General features: G+C 37.6%; 1 protein-coding gene across 1 annotated transcript in view; it reads right to left on the bottom strand.

Annotated features, from left to right (window-relative positions):
- Positions 1-532: 532 nt before the first annotated feature.
- Positions 533-24,500, bottom strand: part of LOC135207258 (DNA-binding protein RFX2-like) — a gene marked incomplete in the record, with an annotated part of 462,694 nt that continues 438,726 nt past the window's right edge. The window contains 1 exon segment of the mRNA XM_064238912.1: positions 533-6,402. Within this exon segment, the coding sequence (XP_064094982.1) occupies positions 6,295-6,402 (108 nt within the window).

Below are 24,500 nucleotides of genomic sequence, written 5' to 3'. Positions count from 1 at the left end.
CATAATAATATATGTGACTCTTGGGTTCAAACCTGGGAACAAATTCCCAGGGTTCAAGAGCCCCCTCACCACATCAAGGGGGAAAAATACAAATTGATTAAAAATTTATGATATTTTTTATTGACACTGATTTAAGCTGTCTTCTGACATGTTACCTTACTCACAGGGCAGCTTGGTTCTTCAGTGATTTCCTTAGGGTAAGAGTCCAGACATATGTCAATCGGCCTCAAGGCCCTCTCATTTTCGCATCCCTAAGCCAGGAGGTTACAGGAGACATAGGTTCTCTGTTCACTAATGAAACTGGGAACTTGGTAATTCTGGGTAGAGGTTCAACTTACCAGTCAGTTGAGTTATTACCTTCACACTTAAGGAGTGAGACTTACATAATGTAAAAGTGATGGTTTGTATTTCTGTAAGAACAAATAATCATTTTCCCATTCATAAGCTATTTCATTTCAGTGACCAATACTGGGTGAAATACAATGGTAATATCCCAATATAAATCAAAAGCGGATGGCTTATAAAAACTACAGAACTTTCCCTGTTTAATCATACATCATACAAAACAAACATATAAAACATATCTTTTACTCATTCTGAACAACATTAAGACATGGATTATCACCACAATGGGTTAAAGGGATTGATTTAGGCACAGTTACTGACAAAAAAAAAAGTTAGTTTTCAATTCCATCACACAACATTAGCCAGCAATCCCTTGCCCATATGTTGATGAAATCCTCTACAAACCTGCTTTTTTTGCTTGTGTTACAATCAACATAAATAAGAATGGAACAAAGGTGCATTTTGTGCAAAAATATGACACTAAGATATTTCTTAAAATACACCTGAACAACTTTACCATGTTATACTGAATTGAAGGTATATCAGGGATTGTAAAAATTTAGTTTCACTTGCCACAAAATGCAGCTTAGCCTCATACTAACACAAATAACAGAATTACTTAACATATATTCAGAACAGATGTAATACAGCTGTCAACGATTACACCTCATCTTCCATTAAATACACTGAAATAAATTACATTTTGAGGATCTATCATCCATATCTTGCTTCACTTGTTATCTGATAATATAATAAACACTGTATAAAATAAATTCTTACATACATAATAAAGAAATACAAAATTTCAATAGTCTACTTTACATTACAATACAAAAAGCAACCTGTGACCATTTGGTTGTGAACCTTACGAACATTAAAATATTTGTACCAACATGTCACTCGTGAACTTCAAACAGTGCAGGAGAGGCACGCACACACACACACTAATTCTGAAGAGTATAACTCTTTTCGAAAGATCACACATTAATTGGCTACCTGTGAGTCAACTTTTCCTTTAATCAATCATTATGAGAAATAGGCACACAAAAACATATATTTATAATCTTGGTCCACAGACCTTATCATCTGAGATTAGGATATATATATATATATATAAAAAAAAGGCCTGGTATACCTACGACAGAGTATCACATTCAACATTTAAGTCTGTTATAGAGATATTGTCTATGATTTGCTGGATAGATTTTATTAAAAAGTCTTGTTTTCAAAGAGACAAAGTAATACATGATCATAAAAAGAATTGTACAGTATCATTTATTACCCTGGTTAGTCATGTAAACTTTCAGCCGATATCAGCTTGATATTGGCACTTATGAATGATGTGGTACATAAGAGTTCAGATGCAGAAAAGACCCAAATCATTTCCAAAGAATATTATCTAACAGTTACATGAAATGTTCACCTTACTCTGACGGACCAGGACAGGTTATGGGACCTGGAAGCCACGCGGTGCCACACAACACACGGATATAACCATATCAGTCATGGAAAGTCTGCAGTGCTCTGATGCACACAAATGTCTCATATCCTGTCCTGGCCACCAAGCTATCTTAAATATTAGCATTATCATAATACTGATGCAAACTGTTTACAGAAACATAATATTCAAATTTGTATCTCACTCCATCCTTGTTAAGCAAGTCATTTGGAAGAAAAATAATTTCTAGTTTTCTAAACTGAGCCTCAGGAGGAGAGGGTCTTGTGCACAATCCTCCATAGACTTCACCTCTGGATGGAGACATTGAGCAAAACAACATACAGGAAGAATACCACAGTTTGCCAGGTGAGCTGGAAATGTACTTCCTGCTGTCCAGTCTCCCTGCAGGAAAGGGTTGGCTCGGAGTGTTCAATTCCAGGAGAGGCAGACACATCACACTTCTTTACATAAGCAATCTTACATCTACATCTCTTAAACCAGACATACTAGGACACAACTTCCAAAGTCATTCTTTGAACTAACTCCCCCATTGCCAGACATTATAGCAAGGTTTAGAGATAGTTATCCCTAACTCATGGCAACAGTAATCCCTTTCAGGCAAGTCTGGTTCAAGAAAAAATAAGTTACAGCGACCAGCACCATTCCATTGTGTACTAGTTGCTCCTCTCGTATAAAAATATAAATGCACAACATCTGAAACATCCTAGAAGATATTTACTCTAGAGTGCAAAGATCTAACTGCAAATATATTCCAAAGCACTCTGTCTTGAAAGTAATGCTCCACATCATCATGTTGTAAATCTGGCTATCTACAAATAACATGATAAACAATGTCAGTTAGCTTTAGTAAGTCTATAAATCATACACTGGACATTTTGTAAATGCTGTGAAACATGAATTTTCACCTTAACCTCGTAGTAAATTTCTTATATACCTAACGCGACGACTAGACTCACTCTGGTTTCATGTTGAATTATCAAATTTACCTACTTTATCAAATGGCAGGAATATTTCCTTTTAAATTTTTAGTCAATTCTATAAACACAAAACTATACTTAAAAGTTCAGAAAATGAGCCTGAATGAAGTGAGCAGATAAATACTATCTTATAATGACTAAGTAGTTTCAGCCATTTTTAAACATTTTTGATCCAAGGCAGATATTTCCTATACACGTGTACGAGAATAACATAAACAAAAATTACTCAACTCATGGTTGAACCATCTGTAACTTTTAGTGCCAAACCATCATTAACAAAAACTGCTCTTTTATTAAGTATGTTGAAACAGCTGGGTTGTCTTAACTAAAGGTTCATAAAATATAATAATGCTTGAGAGTAATAGTACATAGATAAATTGCTCTATATTCAATTATCAATGAGCTCATTTAAGAATAAGCAGTGTTTTCCATAAATTTTCCTAATGATAATTGTAAAGCGATGTACCCAGTCTACTGATGAAAATTATTTTCCTTTATATGGCTGGACTTATCATAATGATTAAACATTATATGAGAGTCAAAGTGCAGCTTGCAAATCTAATATACTGAGATTAGGTTAAAATAAAGACTGACAAAATTCTTTATCAGGTATTTGTTCAATACATCGCTTCTAGTTAAGATTAGGTTAAAATAAAGAAGACTGACAAATTTCTTAAAATCGGATATTTGTCCAATGCATCCCTTCTTGTTGGTTTTTGTCAGGAAATTTATGTACATAAAATATGTTTCAATGTAGATTTTATATAGTACTGGCTTAAACATTAAACTGGAAACCCATTTGAACATCTTAGTCATCAGCCTAATTTTCTCATGGTCTTTTACCAGTACATTATAAAAACCATGACATGGTTTTTATAATGTACTGGATAAAATAGTCACAGTATTGATTATGTACATGAATTTTGTATTCTGTGGCTATATTGAATTGAATGAAGATCTGCTATTTTGGGGTCTAAATTGGGTTTTTGTGGTATTTTTTATTTATTTGCATTATTGACTGTATACTACTATTGCAGTGTGAGCTGAGCACTTGCCATTTATCCATTACTCCACACAAACTTCCAGTTAATGAAAACATCATGGAATTTTCAGCATAGCAAAGGTCTCTCCTGAATTTTGCATGATATTATATGAGAAATAATTAAGGTACCATGAACAACATTGTTACACATACAAAGCCCATCTGTGTTAATTGATTTTGGTCATAGCATAAATCATTTTGTCATTTCAAAAACTAAACAATTTATTCAAGCTTGACTTTCAATTTCATTCGTGTTCTTACTTTGTTTTATTAAAATCTTACTTTCAATATTTAAAAAATTTTCAGTGTTTCATATCATATTCATAAAGAATAAATTCATAAAGTTATGTTTCATTACATTTTTCTAGTAACTTGTCTAGAAAAATGACAAAATTTGCTATTTTTTAACAGTGTTTGCTATACCTTCTCAACAAGAGAGAAAATAATTACATGATATGATCTTATCTTGCATTACTTCTTTTCTAGCTTTATAGAGCTGGCTTCAGCGTGTAAGTCACTGCTCATTTTGAAGTTATTTTCTCAATGAAATTTTTCATTTTGGATGACTAATAGACTTCAAAGTGAATCATTTTGCTGTACCAGTTTGTTAGAAAATTGGGAACCTTACAATATTTACAGAAGAATGGAGGGAGAACTGGCGATGACATTTTTTATTAATTGTTTTCAGTCGGCATAATGAATTTTATGTTTTGGAATAAAGACAATTAATTATACATTATATAATTTACTTGGCAAGATTGAAGCTGATATCTTTTTACTGCATTTTACTTTTTTACTCTATCAACTGGCTTATGTGGACATTCACCTATTGCTTTGAGACTCCACGTATGTTTTCTCTACAAATGTAAGTTTTATGGAAATTCCAAGTCTCACAGTAGGTCATTCCTAAGTGATGGTTACTCTTATCAGTGATGGGGAATGCAGCTCAATCCTACTCTCCTCCTAACTCCATGAATATTTAATAATATTAAATACTTCAATCAAACCACCAAGTATAAGGCTGGCCTGAAATTTAAATAGAAATCAAAACCACATTCAAATCATCATATAAAGACAATGGAAGAGAACTGGGCCTAGCTAATTTACTTATCAACTTGAAATGATGATACAATTTTGAGTATGTTTTGATACCAACAATTCCCCCAGGCAAAGAAATAATAGTCTGGGGCAAGAGTCTGAATTAGACTCTTGCATACAAACCTGGTTGTTAAAACACTAGTATCTAAGTACTAATTGCTCCTCTCTGCTGATTTTCAGCATGTGTAATTCAAAACCATAACCAAACTGGTGTCTGAGCAACATATCTGTCATAGAGTGGTTTGGCACCAAAACTGAGACAACTCTTGGGTTCACTCTAAAAGTAGATAATTTCAGGTATCCGGGGTTCAAAAACAGTACAATGCAATACAAATAAATCTAGCCAAAGCTACATGACTTCATATATAATTTAAAAAATATATTTTTCATCTATGGTATCTGTATACAACATACCGTATTTCTCTGCTAAGAATACTTTAGCCTCAAAAATTACAAAACCTAATGAAAGTAAAATTGGACATTCAGCCTTCCTTGACTAATTTTTAAAATAAAACTCTAGATGTAAAACCACAAAACTTTCCTTTCAAATTATATTAAATCATTTTTCTGCAAAATTACTTTCCAAAAATTCAGTAAACAGTTATATGGAAGTCTGCATTGATTGCACTAAATAATATAGTACATTATTTTCCTCAGCATGTAGAAAGCATTTGTGGGACTATGATGACAAATCAATCACCTAAACATTACAGAATTCTGATGCACCATAAACTTGCCAATATTCTCACAAGATAGTGTTTATGTAAAACAAAACAAATTTTTCTTTTCATACAATAACCTAATGAATATTGTGCAAATACCATTCTCTCATTACCTGTCAATAACTTTTAGGAACTGTTTATACTGTAACCAAAAATAATACAGATTGATATGTATAAGTATCTTTCATTCAATTAAAAAATGCACTTGGCAGATGAACTACTGTCTTGAATAATGTAGTTATCATACATAATGGCAAATTACTCTTTGCAATTTGGAAACACACTATAGTCATTAAACAAATAGTTATACTTCTATTTCATACAATGTACAGTATAGTACAGTAGTACTCTATTGTTAAACTGTTGTACAGAAAATGCACAGTAAATTTTCTTGCAATAATACTGACTAGACCTGCCATGTTGAACAAGTGTTTCCAGCTCCTTATCTCTTCAATGCAACTAAGATATACATGTATAGGCATTGTATTTTATAAATAATCCACTCAAATACTTGGAACACACGTCTATCATGTCTTTAACGCCACTTGATGAGGGGGGTTGCCGTGATGATGTTAAGACTACAGTATAATGGAGATTACTATAATTATGCATGCACCGTGCTCCTTGAACATCAAAAACCAACAAGGATAATTAGGATGCCTCATACTTGAGCCTCTTGACTGATTGGTGAACACCATCAGATCTGTGGTTAGCATCACTTTCACCATTAACCACAATATAGTTTCCACCTCCTAGAACCTGAAAAAAGTAAAGATATTAAAAGCGACCATCATTGAAATGTGTGACACAACTTAAGACTCTAGAATAACAAAACACAATATTGGAGTAACCCTGAAAAATCTTAGTAAAATATTTCAACAATTGCCCTTCTGAAAAAACTTGTCCTTGTAATTTTTCCTTCTGTAACAACATGGAAAAAGAGCATAGACCAACCAAATTTATCACTATAATTTTTTCATTACTGGTAATGGATGATATATATCTAAGACTTATTTTGCAGCCAATTAACTTATTTTAAAGGCTAGTATAGAAAAGGTTGTTTTGTCAATCTGCAGACTAACAAACAACCTCCCCTGAAGAAACTCCAAAAGGGTTCTTCCTTCTCATTCATGGAATCCGGGGCCAAGGAATCAGTCACCATGGTCTCCTTCCTAATAGCATAGAAGTTCACCCTTTGGCAGAATGTAGTTGTTGATCTTGTCACCACTGGACTCATCTGCAGTTGACAAGGTGAAGTCCTGGAGGTTGTTAGTGTCTGGAAGAAAGGCAGTGACTACCCTTTTGGACCAATATGCAACCTTCAAGCAACTTTTTTCTTTTTAGTTGACAAAATGAATTTCAGAACAATGTTAAGACAGCCATGAAGAAGAGTTTTGACAACTGAGACATCTTTATCCACCAAGAAGTCAACTTTGAACCCTCTAGGGCTTTGAAGGGTATAACAACAGAGCCTCTGTGAGGACAGGCTTTGAAGGGTGTAGCAGCGGAGCCTTTGGGGTCCCCACATCTGTTTCCAGTACTGGGAGGGCTCAGACCTCAAAACTACCTCAAGGAGCAAGGGATTCTTCTTACTTACAACAGGTTCACGAGTCTTCCCAACCTTTTTGACGGCTTCCTTGGTTTGGCCCAAAGACAAAGCAAAGGGAAGAAGAAAGGAGGAGGATTCCTAGGTAGAGACTGTTCCCTTCTCTGGCTACCATGAGTAGGACCACCGCTCTCCCCCTATCTTGGAAATTGATTTCATTGCTGGCCTACCTTCTAGGATCTCTTCAAGTTCTAGCCCTGTTGACAGAGGTGTGGGCAATCCTGGAGAAAATGCTTTACAAGTTGTAAATGACCTGTCTTCAGTCTGATACAGCTGGCTTTCTTAGTAAGAAATCAACTGAGGGTTGGAGACTGGTCATCATCCTCTCTCCTTTGATAAAGTTTGGTTCTATAGACTCAATTTAAATGGAAGCCTTTGTTCTTTGTTGGTTGCCATCAAAATGGATGACTTCATACTTTCAGTGGATCTGAAGGATGTATATTTACACATGCCAATCCATCAGTCCTCCAACAAGCACCTGTTTTATCATTGAAAGGACTATCTACCAGTGCAAAGCCCAATGCTTTGAATTAGTAACAGACCCAAGAAAAACTTGGAGTATAGTTGCTATGAAGTTCTTTGTTTTAACCTTTCATATACCAATGAATGATACAGAAATCATCCAAAGTAAAGTTCTTTGCATTTTAATGATGTATGCAAACATCAAAAAGAAAGACTGTAGACACCAGCAGACAAGATAAGGATAATTTCTGGTGGGTGTTCCTGATACTTTTTATACATATGAGTTTATTTTTATATAGTTTTATTCTATAAAATTACAGTGGACCCCCCGTATTTGCAGGGGATGCGTACCAAAACCCCCATGAATAGTTAAAACCCACGAATACTTAGAACCCCCTCTAAAAACGCTTATACATCCTACTTCAAATATACCTTAAATTACTATCATATTACTGTATTATCTTTGAGATTATATTATAACAATATCATTTCAAAATCATCTTAAACAGTTTACCATTAATCCCTTGCAAGATTAACCCAAGATATATCATGATCAGTATGCTAAAAATTTTGAACTTACCACGAGATATCTCGTTAAAAATTTAAACATGAATAGTATAGGGCTAATACGAGATTTCTCGTGATCCACAGCGTTGTTATATAAGGCTTCTTCAAGATATCTCGCTATATCTTAAGTTTGGCAGTGGTGTTTGCTGCTGGAAGTCGTGAGTTATCATTGATAACTTTTCTGTTTTTTTCGTGCAGGCGATGCGTCATTAGAGCACTTCAGCAGCTATCATTGACCTTAGTTTTTTTGGGGGGTTTTTTGCATATTTTTGCCTAATTAGGTAAGTTTGGTTATGTTATTTGTCATCTTAGACCGTTTATACATTATAATAAGATTTATCATGATGCTGTGTTGTGTTGTGTCTTTTGTTAGCTAAACCCTTGACTATTTTGTGGTACGTCGAGTAACCGGGGATCTTGAGAGTTTGTTTGTATGTTTTATAACTTCTTTCCACCAGTTTTAGGTAAACTTGGTTGTTTATTTGTAATCTTAGACTGTTTATATGTTATATTATTGATTTATTATGATGATGTCATGCCTTTGTTAGTCTCTTGACCATTTTGTGATACACCAAGTACAATTTTTTTCTAGTACAATTTTTAATCTTTTTTTATTTTACGTTGAGTATGCACCATTTTACTAGCTTTCCAGTAGGGAATTTTAGAATCTTCTGTATTTCTTCTTTTTTACTTTTTGGGTGAGTTTGATTGTTTTATTTGTCATTTTCGACTGTTTATATGATATATTAATTTATTATGTTGCTGTCGTGTAATTTGTTAGTCTCTTGACTTTATTTATTATTTGCTCATATGTGAATAAACCTTCGGTCTTAACAATAGGATAATTTTCTCGTGCCTAGCTGGATCTCGTTAAACAACTGGAGATTAAAAAGCAAGGAATCTGAGATCTGGCAATGAGTGTGTATATTGGGTGAAAACTGGTTAAAGACCGCGCAACCACGCTACTACCGTATTTAGTCTTTTTCTTAACAGACTGGGTGAGTCACGGTTGCTTACTCTCTGCCATCCCAGTTGTTTTGCCCGTTTTTGCTCTTTTGCTTGTCTGTGTGTGTGTGCTTGTGTTATTATGGCTTCCTCTGCATCTTCTTGGCTTCGCCAACGTAATGTGCCAGGGGACTTGAGGTTTCTCATGTTGTCGTTTCCTAGCTTCTTCAGCTACAGACCCCAATTCCACATGCAGTAAGTGTCATGTTAAATTTTGTACTATAACGAATCCCTGCCAGGAATGTCGTGTGTGGCCTGAATCGCAGTGGAAGTTATTTTATAGTTAGAGGGAGCATCATAGAGTTTCGACTTTCCTTCATGGGAAGGGTTTTCATCACCTTGCCCAGATGCTTCGTCTTCTTCCTCAGTCACACCCCATGATGCTAGAGTTTGTGCGCCTGTGTCTCCTTCCTTTTCTTCCATCGATTCTTCGTTGGAAGTATCGGGAGGCCCTCAGGCTGATTTAATGTGTAATGTCGCCCTCTCTCCCTCGGGGGTTAATTTGCTTCCCGGGAGGGAGGAGGCCATTTCATCAGTTTCTTCTCTTTCAGGATCGGAGGTGTCCAAAATGGCAGCGCTCTGGGCATTGGTTGGTCTACGGGGTTCACCCTCCTTGGAGGGTTTTTTTATGCATTTCATGGATGCTCATCCCCCCTCTTAGGCCCCCCCAGCTCTACCTCCTCCCCCTGGCCTTCTCTATGTTGGTGCCCGCGGTCAGCTATTTTGTGGTGTGCTGCCTGAGTATCATCTTATCGCTCCGCCAGCGAGGCCTGCCGCTAGCTCGGGTCAGGGGTAGGCCGTGATGTCTCTCTCGGCACCGTTGGTGATGTCACTCCCAGTTCCATCTGTGATGTCACTCCCAGTTCCACCTGTGATGTCACTCCCAGTTCCATCTGTGATGTCACTCCCAGTTTCTTCAGTGACGTCACTCCCTGCTACGTCCGTGTCGTCGATTGGGGTTGCTGCGCTGCCTCACTCCTCTGTGCCATCATCATTTGCTCCCATGATGTCATTGCTGCCACTCAGGACGTATCCTCTTCCATCCGTGTCGTCTGTGTCCTCTCTTGCGGATCTGTCCGAGGCTTTATGTCAGGCGGTTCTTAAGAGATTGGACTCTGTTTTGGAGGATAGGTTTGCTGCCTTCTCTGCTGGGAAGGCTGTGAGCAAATGTGTTGTGTCACCACCTCCACCCCCCCTCTCCTGCCAAGAGGGTGTGTAAAGGAGTGCTGTCTTCCTCCCCTCCATCTCCACCGTGTCTGTGTATCAAGCATTGGAGGGTTAAGGACTTTGTTATTTCTTCGTCAACGAGTGAAGAGCAGCATGTCCGTGTTCCTGAGAGTGTTAGTGTTTTGTCTCCTTTCCCTGTGCAATCTGCTGTTGCTGCACCGTCCTCTTCTTCAGGACACGAGTATGGTGCGGCCTCGCAAGTAAGTGTGCATGTTGATAATTTGTCTGCTGCTTCTGCTCCAGTACCTGTTCGTCGTCGTAAGAATCCTAAGGCACCTGTAAAAAGATCAAAGGTTGTGAATGCGGAAGTGGTGCAGCCAGGGTGTTTGCCTTCCCTTCCCGATGATGATTTCGTGGTTAGACCCCCAGGGATCTCGTTCTGCGTTAAAAGTTCGAGATGCTTCTCCATCACACGTACGTAGACACGTATGTGAGTCATCTATTGCGAGTGTTCGTAGTAGTGTTCCTAGTGTTCGTCGCAGGGGATAGCGCATGGCTCCAGTCCGGACAGGTCTTTGGTCTCTGTGTTGACTGGCGCTTCAGGTTCTTTGGCTGCTGGGTCTGCAGTTGGTTTGCACAAGGAAGGGGTGTTAGATAAGCCTGCATCTTCCTCTCGTTGTCAGTCTCCATTGCCAGAGCAGGAGGAAGGAGACACACAAGTTTTTGTCTTCCTTTACTGAGGTTGTTGATCTCATTTGTGGGTTCAACAATCTGGAGAGTAGGACTCAGTCTTCCAGAAGGTGAACGCCTCTGTGTCAGACTGGGACGAATCTCTTCAGTCAAGGGCTTTTTCCAAGTTGCTTCCTCCACCCCTCACGAGGCATAGGAAGTATTACGCTATGAACTCTGTCTGCTTGTTGCCTCAACATCTTAACCCAGACGTCATACGTCTCAAGCCAGGGTTGACTTTGGAGCAGGTGAGATCGGTGGCGCCGTCCTTGTCACCGCAGGATGCCTCGGCAATGGAGCCTAATGCAGCCTCCATGTTCCAGACGGTGTTGTGGTTAGACTTGTGGTTGACAGCCATTGCCAAGATTGTGTCTGACAGGTCTGCAGAAGGGTTGGAGAGTGCATCTTCTCTTGCCAGTTTGTTACAGTCTGGGGGCAAGGTGTTTTCGTATCTTGCCCATCTTGGTGTCAATTTGTGGGCTAATCTTCTTCTGATCAGAAGAGACGCAGTGTTGTCCAGGATGGCAAGATCAGTTGACCGTGAATCCTTGTTGGCACTCAGGAATGGGGATCTGTTGGATTCTCAATTCCTGTTTCCTCGGACTGAGCTGGAGGACGCGATAGACCGGCAGCAAGCTGACATGAAGGACAAGTTGGTGCATCAGGCTGTCTCAGAGTCAGAGGTCGGAGTCTCGTTCTTGGAGATGTCCCCCTCCTCCTCCTGTTCAGCAACAAATGCGGAGATCGTCGCCTAGTAAGCCCTCTGGAAGTTCGGCTTCTGCTGGACCCTCTTATTCGTTGTCTAAGCCTAAGTAAGATGACCAACATCCCTTTTTTCCCCGCTCTTACAGGTCAAGGAGAGGCTCCAGGGGTAAAAATAAGGGAGGTTGTCGATGGTGGGAGGGTGCCTGACAGGGCAGTGAGCCAAGTGGCTGAGTTATGGGGCAGAGAAGTGGGTAGTAGATGTCCTTCGGGTGGGGGTATCTACTACCGTTCGGCTTCCCCCTCCCCGCTCCCAGACAGACCTCTGCTCAGGTGAATGTGTTCCTCCGATTCTCCGAAGTTCTTAGCTCTCCGGGAGGAAGTACAGAAAAGGCTGGACAAGGGTTCAATAGAGGAAGTGGTGCATCCACCTCCGGGGTTTTACAGTCTCATCTTCTTGGTACTAAAGGCGTCAGGGGGTTGGAGACCGATGATCGACCTATCCACCTTGAATTATTTCGTCAGGAAGACAAGGTTCAAGATGGAGACTCTGCAATTGATCTTGGCAGCGGTGAGGGAAAAAGACTTCATGCTATCGATAGATCTAAGGGACGTGTACTTCCAAATCCCTATTCATCCATTGTCTAGGGAGTTCCTTCACTTCTTTCTTGGGGACAGGGTGTTCCAGTTCAAAGTCCTGTGCTTCAGATTGACCACGTCCCCTCAGATGTTCACAAGGGTCTTCTCTCTCATCTCGACTTGGGCTTGTGCTCAAGGGATTCGTCTGCTGAGGTGCCTCGATGACTGGTTGGTCTTAGCGAGTTCCAGATGGAAGCTGCTAATGGACAGAGATCACTTGCTTAGGTTTTGTTTGGAACTCGGCATCTTGGTGAACTTAGAGAAATCCAATCTCATACCCAGTCAAAGAATTCTTTATCTAGGTATGGTCATCAATACAGCAGCATTGAGGGATTTTCCGTGGGATCAGAGGTTGGAAAAGTTGCGGGTAGTGGCGCGCGACTTCCTGTCGCAGCCTGATCAGTCAGCTCATCAGTGGCAGGTTCTTCTGGGAATTTTATCTTCTCTGGAGAAGCTGGTCCCTCATGGGCGACTTTATCTTCGGTCTCTGCCATGGAGATTAAGGGACTTTTGGTCTCCAGCGGGGGACTCACCCCTGATAAGGGTTCCTCTGTCCCTAGAAGTGAGAGAAGATCTTTGTTGGTGGTTCAACGATCAGAATCTCTCTGCCGCTGGGCTTTCTTTTGTTTTCAGATGCCTCCCTCTCAGGTTGGGGCGCTCATTTAGGTGGCTTCATTACTTCGGGAGTTTGGAGGACAAATGGCAACATATCAACGTGTTAGAGTTAAAGGCAGCCTTTTCTGGGTTTGACAGTCGAGATTCACCAGTGGGCAGTCAACAATTCAGTGGAGCTCTCAGCCAGGTATATCCCAGGCAGAAGGAATGTGGTTGTGGACAAGCTCAATCGTCGGGATCAGGTCCTTGGCACAGAATGGTCCCTTCATCAGTTTATTACAGACAGGCTTTTCCAGGTTTGGGGGAGACCTATGCTGGACCTCTTTGCGACCCAATTCAACAGGAAACTAAAGGTTTTCTGTTCGATGGTTCCAGATCCTCTGGCGTTAGCTGAGGACGTGTTCCAACAAGGACAACCTGGAGGTGTATGCCTTTCCTCCACTTTGTTTGATCCACCAGGTCCATACTGAACAGGATGATAAGCTCACACAAACTCAGGATGACATTAGTAGCTCCTCTGTGGCCACAAGCAGAATGGTTTCTGGATCTGCTGCCATTGTTGTCGGAGGAGCCGAGGGAGATTCCCCCGTGGCGGCATCTTCTTTGTCAGCCGCACATAGAAAGATTCCATCAGTCAGTAGAATCCCTGTCTCTTCACGGTGTGGGCTATTAAGCTATCTCCTCCGAGCGAGAGGCTTTTCTCAGAAGACAGCAGGACATATGTCCAGCTCAGAAAATCTACCTCCGCTGTTTACCAAGGTAAATGGGTAATCTACTGGGATTGGTGTTGTAAACGGGGGTTTTCTCCACTCAAAACCTGTATTCAGTGCATAGCAGACTTTTTGGTCTTCCTCAGAGATGAGAAAGGCTTGTCTGTTTCCATTATTAGAGGCTACAGGGAAGCCCAGAGTTTAGTGTTACGTCTGAGAGGTGTTGACATCTCCTCATTCTGGGAACTCTCCTTGCTGTTTAAAGGGTTTGAGCAGTTGTGTTCTCCGAGGGAGCTTAAGCCTCCAACGTGGGATGTTTCCTTGGTCCTGAGAAGTTTCACTAAAGCTCCTTATGAGCCTTTATGTCGTTCATCAGACAGGAACTTGACACTCAAAACAGTTTTCCTCTTGGCCTTGGCTTCTTCAAGAAGAGTGGGAGCTTCATGGCCTGAGCTATGATGTGAAGCACACCTGGGGTTGAGGGTGTGTCCTTCAAATTTGTCCTGGAATTCATGGCTAAGACCAAGAATCCCTCAGTGCAGGATGAACAGGTTTGCCTCATTTTCCATTCCATCTCTGGATGACTTTGTGGGTGGTAATTCTCAAGAGCTCTTGTTGTGTCCTGTCAGAGCCCTGCGTTGCTACCTTAAGAAGACATGACATCTCAGGCCAGGTTGTCGTAGGCTTTTTGTTAGCACAGGGCATTCTAAGAAAGAGGTGTCCAAGAATACAATCTCTCTGGTTACATAAAGCTATCAGACAGGTGTATTTGACTCTGGATGGTACTCATGCCAATTCTGTGCAGGCTAAAGCACAGGAAGTCAGGGGTATTGGTCCCTCTCTGGCTTTCGAGAAGAATTTGGCTGTTCATGGAGTTCACCTCTTTCTATCTTAAGGATGTTACCCACAGATCTATGGACACTTTCCTTGGGTCCTGTGGGGGCTGCCCAACAGATCATGTAACTCATCGTTGCCCCTAACCAGGCACATTTGTATCTTACCTAAGATGATTGTGTGGAAGAGAGAATGAGTGAGTTGGCTGGTCTCTTTCTTTCTCTTGTACCTTTCCTTCTAACCATGAGCGGGTTGAGGAATAGACATGTCATCTGCTGGACTGGTCTGGTACAGGTGAGTAAGGTAGTCATACTGGTAAGTAATTTGTTTGCTCTGTGTTCAAATAGTCAAACCCTCTATTCAGTAGCATATATTCCACTCTCTAGCAAGAGGGAGTGAGGAGTGATAACGAATCCTGATGCACTGATTGGTTATCTTACAGTCAGAATTTCTCTTTAGTTCCTTACTACAATGAATCCTCACATATACGTATCACTGTATGTAACCCAGTTGGCTGAGTTGTTGGATATCAGTTTATCTAGCTTCTCACTGGCATTAGTCCCTCTCCTGTATATATTTCTTTTGGATTTGGACTAGTGGGTTGGCCCCCAGCCGATTTAGGATATCTGTACCTCCCACGAAGTATGAGTCTATTCTATTGTTAAGACTGAAGGTTTGTTCGCATATGAACAAATGACAAATTTTCTAAGACAATTTGTATTTTTCATAGCTACAAACATGAGGTCTTAACATTTTCCCGCCCACCTCTAGCCGCCCCTCTGTCATCTTATGACATCCTGTGTTGGGAAAGACTAAACGTGGTAGCATCGGTGCATGGTCTTTGGACCAGTTTTCACCTGATATATGCACTCGTTGCCAGATCTCACAGATTCCTTGCTTTTCAATCTCCGATTGTTTAACCAGATCCAGCTAGGTGCTTTGAAAAATACAAATTGTCCTAGAAAATTTGTCATTTTAGCCTGACTTTATTTATTATTTTAGCCCAGTTATGGCAAGTTATCATGACGACAGTGATACTGAAGAATCATTTACTGATCTTCCAAGTTCTGGCTCTGAAAGTGGCGATTCAAGCTTGGATGATTCCAGTGGCGATGACAGCGATACAGATGTAGATATGGTAATGGATGAAACACAGTGGAGGAGAATGGCAGATTCTACGGCTCCTCCCCCCTTGATTTCCATTCACAGGGACAACAGGTCTCAATATCCCATGGAATAGTGAAGGTATGTCTACTTTAGATTTTTTCCACATATTTTTCGATGACGAACTGATTGAACATATTGGAACTGAAACCAATAGATTTGCTGAGCAGTGCAATGCAGACCCAAATCCATGGCATCCTGTAACTCCACCTGAACTCCGAGAAATACGCTGGTGTATGTAAAGTAAAAAAAATTTTGGATCACCTGAAGAAAAGCGACCCCAACACGCTGGGGTCGCTTTTCTTAAGGGGGCCGGCCGGCTAATGCCCTTTTTTAAGGACAGGGCTTTGATATTCATACCACTTAATAAGGTGACTTGGGTCATCTCCAAACCGCATATGATTTTTGCCTCTGACCTTCGGTTTTGTGACGCCAGGGCGATTTATCCCGAAAATAACTATTTTTCAAATTCTATCTCCTCCCTTGATATTTAATATTAAGACCTGGGATTACTACCATATATAGACCTGATGTAGACCTCCAATCGAATGGAGAGTTTTTTTTCTAAAAGTCATTTTTTTGCTATATATGAATTTTTCAATATGGTCAAAAAATAAACCCTATAAATCAGGAGAAAAAATTTATAAAAAAAAATACGAAACAAAAATTGGAAAAAAGGGCTCTATTTGATTGTTCTATAATGCCTTTCTGAGTTATATACCAAATTCCAATGTTATAGCTTTAAAACTAAGTGAGAAGATAGATTTTGAAGGTCAATAAGTATAGTTTTGAGATACGGGCGTTCAAAGTTTTCCTTCGTATTTCTATAAAGACAATATTAATAAATAATGATTATTATGAATGTATATTTGTTTTTTGTGTGTTAATAAACCAAAACTATTTTATTTATCATAATTTAATCATAAATGATGATCCCTTTGCTCATATATCGCAGCCTGGGGCACTGCTTGAGGCAAGATGGGGCACTCCTTCCTACGCAATTCTCTCTCTCCCCTTCACTAACTCTGCTTATTACAGCGAATTTTCTTCTTCTGTGTTTTAGCGAGATGTTTTCCTTGTATTTTCCTCTTTGGCATGATGAAATTCTTGCCCGAAACAAAGATAAACAAACGTAATTGCAAGAGAATGTCAAGAGGTGAAACTCGAAGGCGTACACTTTATTTACAAAGATAATTTAATAAATCATGATTATTATGAATTTCATATTCCATTTTGGGTATTAAAAAACCAAAACTTTGTTATTTATCATAAATGAAGATCTCTTTGCTCAAAAATCGTAGCCTTAGGCACAGTTTGACGTGTGCTGTCAAGCAAGACGGGGGCGTTACTAAGCAACCCTCCCCTCTCTCTTCACTAACTACGCATATATTATGATATTCTGTAATAATACTTGAGCGATTTTTCTTCGTCTGTATGTTAGCGAGATGTTTCCCTTGTCTTTTCCTCATTGGCATGATGAAATTCTTGCCGAAACATACATAAACATACGTGAAAGCAGGCGAATGTCAGACGTGAAATGGAACGTGTAGACTACTTGACGTCTGTGATCGCACAAAATCAGGACTGGACTTGGTAGCTTGAGCCTGAAGTCTCCTTCTCGACTCAGGGCACTACCTAACACATCCATCAAAGTAGTTTTTAGTAAATATATAAATATATATCTATATTTTTTTCTCCTTTTTTCTATAATATTATGAGCTAAAGTGGGTCACCTGAAGATTGGAGACACCAACAAGCAGGGGTCGTTTATCTTTAGGTGGAAAATATTGGGGTCGCTTTTCTTCAGGAAAATATTGGGGTCGATTTTCTTCAGGAGAGGTATTAGGGGTCGCTAATCTTCAGGTGATCCAAAATTTTTATCCAAATGAAGAGAAAAATATAATTTTGCTTATCCTAATGGAGAAAAAATTTGTTTATTTAACTAAAGAGAAAAACTATTTTTTATATCCAAATGAAATGAAAAAATACTTTTGTTTATCAAAATGAAGCGGAAAAATAAAAAGTTATCGAGCATCAATGTCTTTTATTCAATTCTATTTCCAAAATTACTAAAATGAAGCATACAAGATATCTCTTAATAGAACAAAATAGATATAATTTGTATGAGATAACTTGTTGATGGCCATAAAAAGATCTCAAATTGAGTTTCTAAAAATTACTATTTTACATAAAATAATCACAACTTTCTGTTAAAACCAAATTAGTATAGTGTCCAAACAACTTATATTTTAATTTAGTTAAATAAAATAATTGGATTCTTTTTGAAACATTTATGTTGAAAAAAATAGGTCCTTTAAGGGGTTAAAAATATATACGTACAGCCAGTAACACAGAGAGAGAGAGAGAGAGAGAGAGAGAGAGAGAGAGAGAGAGAGAGAGAGAGAGAGAGAGAGAATTGCTAATGCATCTTCCGGTATATTTTGCATCTTCCAATCTTGGATGGTCTGGGATGCAGCTTAGATATTTGTCGAGCATATTCTTAAACACATCTACGCTCACTTCTGATATATTCCTTAGATGAGCTAGCAACGCATTGCATAGACACTGCATTGTCAATGCTGGTGCGTAGTGGATTAATGTCCTGTGTGCTTTCCTTAGTTTTCCTGGTATAGTTTTGGGCACTATTAATCTACCTCTGCTTGCTCTTTCTGATATTTTTAGCTTCATGATGTTTTCGGCAATTCCTTCTATCTGTTTCCATGCCTCTATTATCATGTAGCATTCTCTTCTCCTTTCTAGACTATATAATTAAAAAAATTGTAGGCTTTCCCAGTAGTCAAGATCCTTAGCTTTTTCTATTCTAGCTGTAAAGGACCTTTGTACACACACTATTTGTGCAATATCCTTTTGGTAGGGTGGGTACCATATCATATTGCATTATTCAAGTGGACTGCGTACATAAGTTTTATAAAGCATAATCATGTGTTCAGCTTTTCTTGTTTTGAAGTGCTGTAACAACATTCCCATTTTTGCTTTGCATTTTGCCAACAGAATTGCTAATTGATCATTGCATAACATGTTCCTATTAACATCACACCAAGGTCTTTAACTGCTTCCTTATTAGTGATTGTCTTGTTATTAGGTCCCCTATATGCATATAGCTTTACTTCTTTATCTCCATAATTTATTGATTCAAATTTAACAGAGTTAAATACCATCCTATTTACCTCTGCCCATTCATACACTTTGTTACGGTCTTTTTTGTAGCGAGTTCCTATCTTCATCACAAGTGATTTCTCTACTTATTCTTGTGTTACTGGTGAAACTACTCACTACCGAGTTCTTAACACTACTGTTTATGTCTGCAATCATAATAACAAACAGCAATGCAGCTAACACCGTACCTTGTGGCACACCGGATATTACCTTAGCTTCATACGATTTCTCATTGTTTGCAATAATTATCTGTTTTCTGTTGTGTAAAAATTCTTTTATCCATCTTCCTATTTTGTCCACTATATTATGTTTTCTAATTTTCTTTGCTAATATATTATGGTCTACCTTGTCAAAAGCTTTTGCAAAGTCTAGATAAACTACATCTGTTTCTTTTCCATTTATCATATTTTTATTTAAGTTCTCACGCTGGATTAACAGTTGGGTTTGTGTACTTTTTCCGGGTACAAAACCATGTTGTCCTATATTAAACAAAATAGTTTTTTTTATTAAATGTTTCATAATATTTTTCTTCATTACCCTTTCATACACTTTCATAATATGTGATGTTAGACTCACAGGCCTACTATAATTACTTGCCTCTAATCTTGATCCACTTTTGAAAGTAGGGTTAATATATGCTAATTTATGCTCATCATAAATCTTGCCTGTATCTACACTTTGCCTTAATAATATTGCAAGCGGCTTTGCGATAGAATGAACTACTTTCTTCAACAAAATGGCAGGGACACCATCTGGTCCAGCTGCTGATCCATTTTTAATTTCATTAACAGCCTGCACAATATCAGCTTCATTAACCCTCTTACGCCAAAGGGGTATAATAAAAATTGTCTCCCATATGCCGGGGGGGGGTCTCGGAGTGAGCGCGGAAGCGGAAACAATTTTTTTTTCAAAAAATCACAGCGCGCTTAGTTTTCAAGATTAAGAGTTCATTTTTGGCTCCTTTTTTTTGTCATTGCCTGAAGTTTAGTATGCAACCATCAGAAATGAAAAAAAAATCATTATCATATATAAATAATGTGATATATGACAGCGCGAAAACAAAATTTCATATATAATTGTATTCAAATCGCGCTGTGAGCAAAACGGTTAAAGCTAACAAGTTCATTTTTTTCGTTGTATTGTACACTAAATTGTGATCATTTTGGTATATAACACATTGTAAAACGATCAAAGCAACACAGAGAAAATATTATCACAAAATAATGCATGAATTCGTAACGAGCGGACGTAAAAAAATGCTTTTTTCAAAAATTCACCATAAATCTAAATATTGTTCTAGAGACTTACAATTTGTTTCAAAATGAAGATAAATGATTGAATATTACTATACTGTAAGAGTTTTAGCTTAAAATTGCAGTTTTTGACCATTTCAGACGAGTTAAAGTTGACCTAATGTCGAATTTTTTTATATATATTTTTTATATGCAAATATTTAAAAAATTAGAAAAGCTACAACCTTCAATTATTTTATGTTGTATTCTACATGACATTGCGCACATTTTCATATATAAAACTCTATGAAACACATAATATGAAACTGAGCAAATATTACCAGAATGCGACGTACGCATTTCGGAGATTTGCGGCGGAGAATCCGTGCGCGGAGGGAAGGAAAGTTTTTTTTTTTAAATTCACCATAAATCTAAATATTGTGCTAGAGACTTCGAATTTGTTTCAAAATGAAGATAAATGACTGAATATTACTAGACTGTAAGAGTTTTAGCTTACAATTGCATTTTTTGACTATTTCGGTAGAGTCAAAGTTGACTGAACGTGGTTTTTTTCTATTTATCAAGATTTATATGCAAATATTTCGAAAATGAGAAAAGCTACAACCTTCAACCATTTAATGTTGTATTCTACATGAAATTGCGCACATTTTCATATATAAAACTTTATGTAATGGTTAATTTAAAATGGTGCAAACATTACCACAATCGCACGAAAAAATGTCTGATTTTTTTCGGAAGAGTTACCGCGCGGACGTAAGGAAAAAATTTTTTTTTTTTTTTTCATAAATTCACCATAAATCGAAACATTGTGCTAGAGACTTCCAATTCGTTGCCAAATGAAGGTAAATGATTGAATATTACTAGAATATAAGAGTTTTAGCTTACAATTGCGTTTTTCTATCATTTCGGTAGTCAAATTTGACCGAAGGTTGAAATTTTGGCACTTATCGTTATTTATATGAAAATATTTCAAAACTGATAAAAGCTACAACCATGGGTTGTTTTTAGATGCATTGTGCATGAAATTGCACACATTTCCATTTATAAAACTTTATGTAATGGCTAATTTAAAATGGTGCAAACATTACAACAATCGCACGAAAAAATTTATTGGAAGAGTTACCTCGCTGACATAAGGAAAAAGTTTTATTTTCATAAATTCACCATAAATTGGAATATTGTGCTAGAGACGTCCAATTTGTTGCAAAATGAAGGTAAATGATTGAATATTACTAGAATATAAGAGTTTTAGCTAACAATTGCGTTTTTTGACCATTTCTGTAGAGTCAAAGTTGACCGAAGGTTGAAATTTTGGCACTTATTGTTATTTATATGAAAATATTTCAAAACTGATAAAAGCTACAATCATGAGTGTTTTTAGTTGTATTCTACATGAAATTGCGCACATTTTCATATATAATACTCCATGTAACGGCTAATTTAAAATGGTGCTAAAATTATGTCAAAGTGACGAAATAATTTCCGAGATGTGTCATTGATACTTTTTAGTGCGAAAAGAAAAATTCGCGCTTGCGCGCCTGCGTAACGAATGTAAACAAAACAACGCCTTGATCCGTGAGCTCCCAGCATCCCCAAAGGCGTGTGATTCAAAAGTTTTTGCCTGGTAGGCATATAAGTATTTTTCTGCGAATTTTTAAAAAACTTTTCTATATCGACGTACGATACATCCAATCAGCACCCGACAGACAATTTATCTTGTCGTATATGTCCAATCAGCGTAAGAGGGTTAATATCTATGTCTGATAAATATTCACTATTATCATCCCTTATTTCTATATCATTATCTTCATAATCAATTCTAGGAATAAATTCCCTCATATCTTTCTGCTAATATGTTACATATTTCCTTTTTTTCATTTGTTAATTTCCCTTCATTTCTTAGAGGGCCTATTTGTATTCTTCTTTTATTCATCTTTTTCGCATATGAGCACAATAGTTAGGGGTTTTGCTTGACATTTACTAGGTTTTTTTTTTCTTCCAAGTCCCGTTTTTCATTTTCTTTTGATTATATAATCTTTTGTTCTGCATTTTCTATCTTACTTTTTAGTTCCATCACTTTCCATGCATTCTTTTCTTTTGCAAGACCTTTTTTCCACTTACTGATTTTCTGGAACAAGATCCTTCTGTCTCTTGGTATGCATGACTGATATTTACTCTTCTTCTTCGGTATATATTTATCCACTATTTTCTCTTATACTTTATATAATATATCCGTATTTACCTGTATATCATCACTAATGAATATGTTATCCTAATCTTTGTTTAGTTCTTCATTTATTTCTGACCATTTTATATTCTTACTATAGAAATTGTATTTTCTATATCCTTCCCACTTTTTCATCTCTTGCTTATCTCTGCTTTGGAACGGACTGTTAATTCTATGACATTATGGTCTGAAATACTCGCATTATAAACTATTATTTCTTTAACATAATTCACCTCGTTCACAAATACTAGATCTAAATTATTTTCCTTTCCTGTTGGCAGGTGATTTATTTGTTGAATGTTGTGTTCTAGTAGCATATCTAACAGCTTTCCGAATTGCCTCTTATCTGCTGCACTATTACTCTCTTTTTATATGTGTAAATACAACCACAATCTCCTATTCGTTCTTTCCAATCTATAAAAGGAAAGTTAAAGTCTCCGGATAGGAGTATAGTCCAGTCTTTGTGATTTCTACATACATCATCTAATTTTTCTATTATTGTGTCAAACTAGTATTGGGGGGTCTATATATTACGATGTTCATTCATTTTTCAGATTCAAATTCTACCACTATTAATTCACATTCTGATTTACTATATTTCTCATATATTTTTCCTTGTTTTATGTCTCTCCCATATATTGGGGTTCCCTCTTGATTCCTATTTTTTCTATCTGGTCTATAAGTTTGGAACACCTTTATCTGATCATCATTACCAGTCTCTTGGGAATACCAGGTTTCACTTATATTTATTATATCTATTTTTTTCAGTTTGAGTTAATTCTTCTAAGAATTCTATTTTTTTTTTTTGAGTTACTTGTAACTTGCGCATTCATCACTATGTTGGTTTGCGTGTTATCCCCATCATTTAATATGGGTAATAATAAGGATTTTCCCATGTCTCTTTCCAGTTCTGGTATGTTGTTCTTTTCTTCATTTCCAGAAATTCTGACATTAAAAATCCAACTTTTCCAATATATTTGATCTTTTTCATAATTATTCATTTTGTGTATGAATCTGCAATTATCTCCATATCTGCACCATCCCCTGGCATCGTATATACAGTGCTTGTTCCTTGCACTGTATCTTGGAGCTGATGCTTGCATTCTCGATACTGACATTCCATAGCACGGTGATGGTTTGTTTTTTTTCCTTCACCTCATGTTCTTTGTTCCTTTCTTTATTTGTTTCTTTTTTATTTTGGATTTCATTATTTAATTAATTTTGATTCATGGCGACAGGGTGCATATATTTACATTTTTTGTTGAACTTGCATCCTTTTCCTTCTTTCAAGGTTTTGCATATTTTTGCATGTAGATCTCTGCATTCATCCTCATAGCCGTCTAGGTATGTACATTTACCATAAACCTCATAATTGTGACATACCTTGGGATGTTTGTAGTAACATCTTTCACAAAATCTGCAATTTCCTCTTTTCAAAAGGGAGCAGACTGTCTTTCTTTTATATTTTTTTTTTCTTGTTCTTTCCCGTCGGTATGAAGATCTGGGTAAAGCCTCTTCGGGATTTTTTTTGTGTTGTCATGTCGTAATTTATTTCATTGTATGTATGCTGCTGTATTGCCTCATATGTAGCATCTAAGAGTATCTCTGCATTCATACTTTTGTCATGTTCTTTGTTTTCATTATTTTTTTTTATCATTTCATTTTTATTTTCTTCTTTTTCATGTTCCTCTTCTTCCTCTTCCTCATCCTCTATTATTTGCACATTAACCCTTTGATTACGCCTGGGATGAGATCTCACAGGTCCCCAGAACCCGGAGGTTTTCTGACGGGAGTCACCTGTAGTATGCTACCAGACGCACGAAAACGTAAACAATCATTGTAACAGCTCGTTTCTTTGTTGTTTTCCTACAAATTAACCTGTTTTAGTTTTATGATAATATTTTGATAGTAGTCATCCGTAATATATATAATATGTAATTATGTAACATCACAAATAAATAAACATATCATATGTACTATATATCGGGGTACTGTTGCAG

Source organism: Macrobrachium nipponense, chromosome 32 (assembly GCF_015104395.2).
Source record: "Macrobrachium nipponense isolate FS-2020 chromosome 32, ASM1510439v2, whole genome shotgun sequence".
Classification (NCBI taxonomy): Eukaryota; Metazoa; Arthropoda; class Malacostraca; order Decapoda; family Palaemonidae; genus Macrobrachium; species Macrobrachium nipponense.
This window is presented reverse-complemented; position numbering and strand designations above follow the sequence as displayed.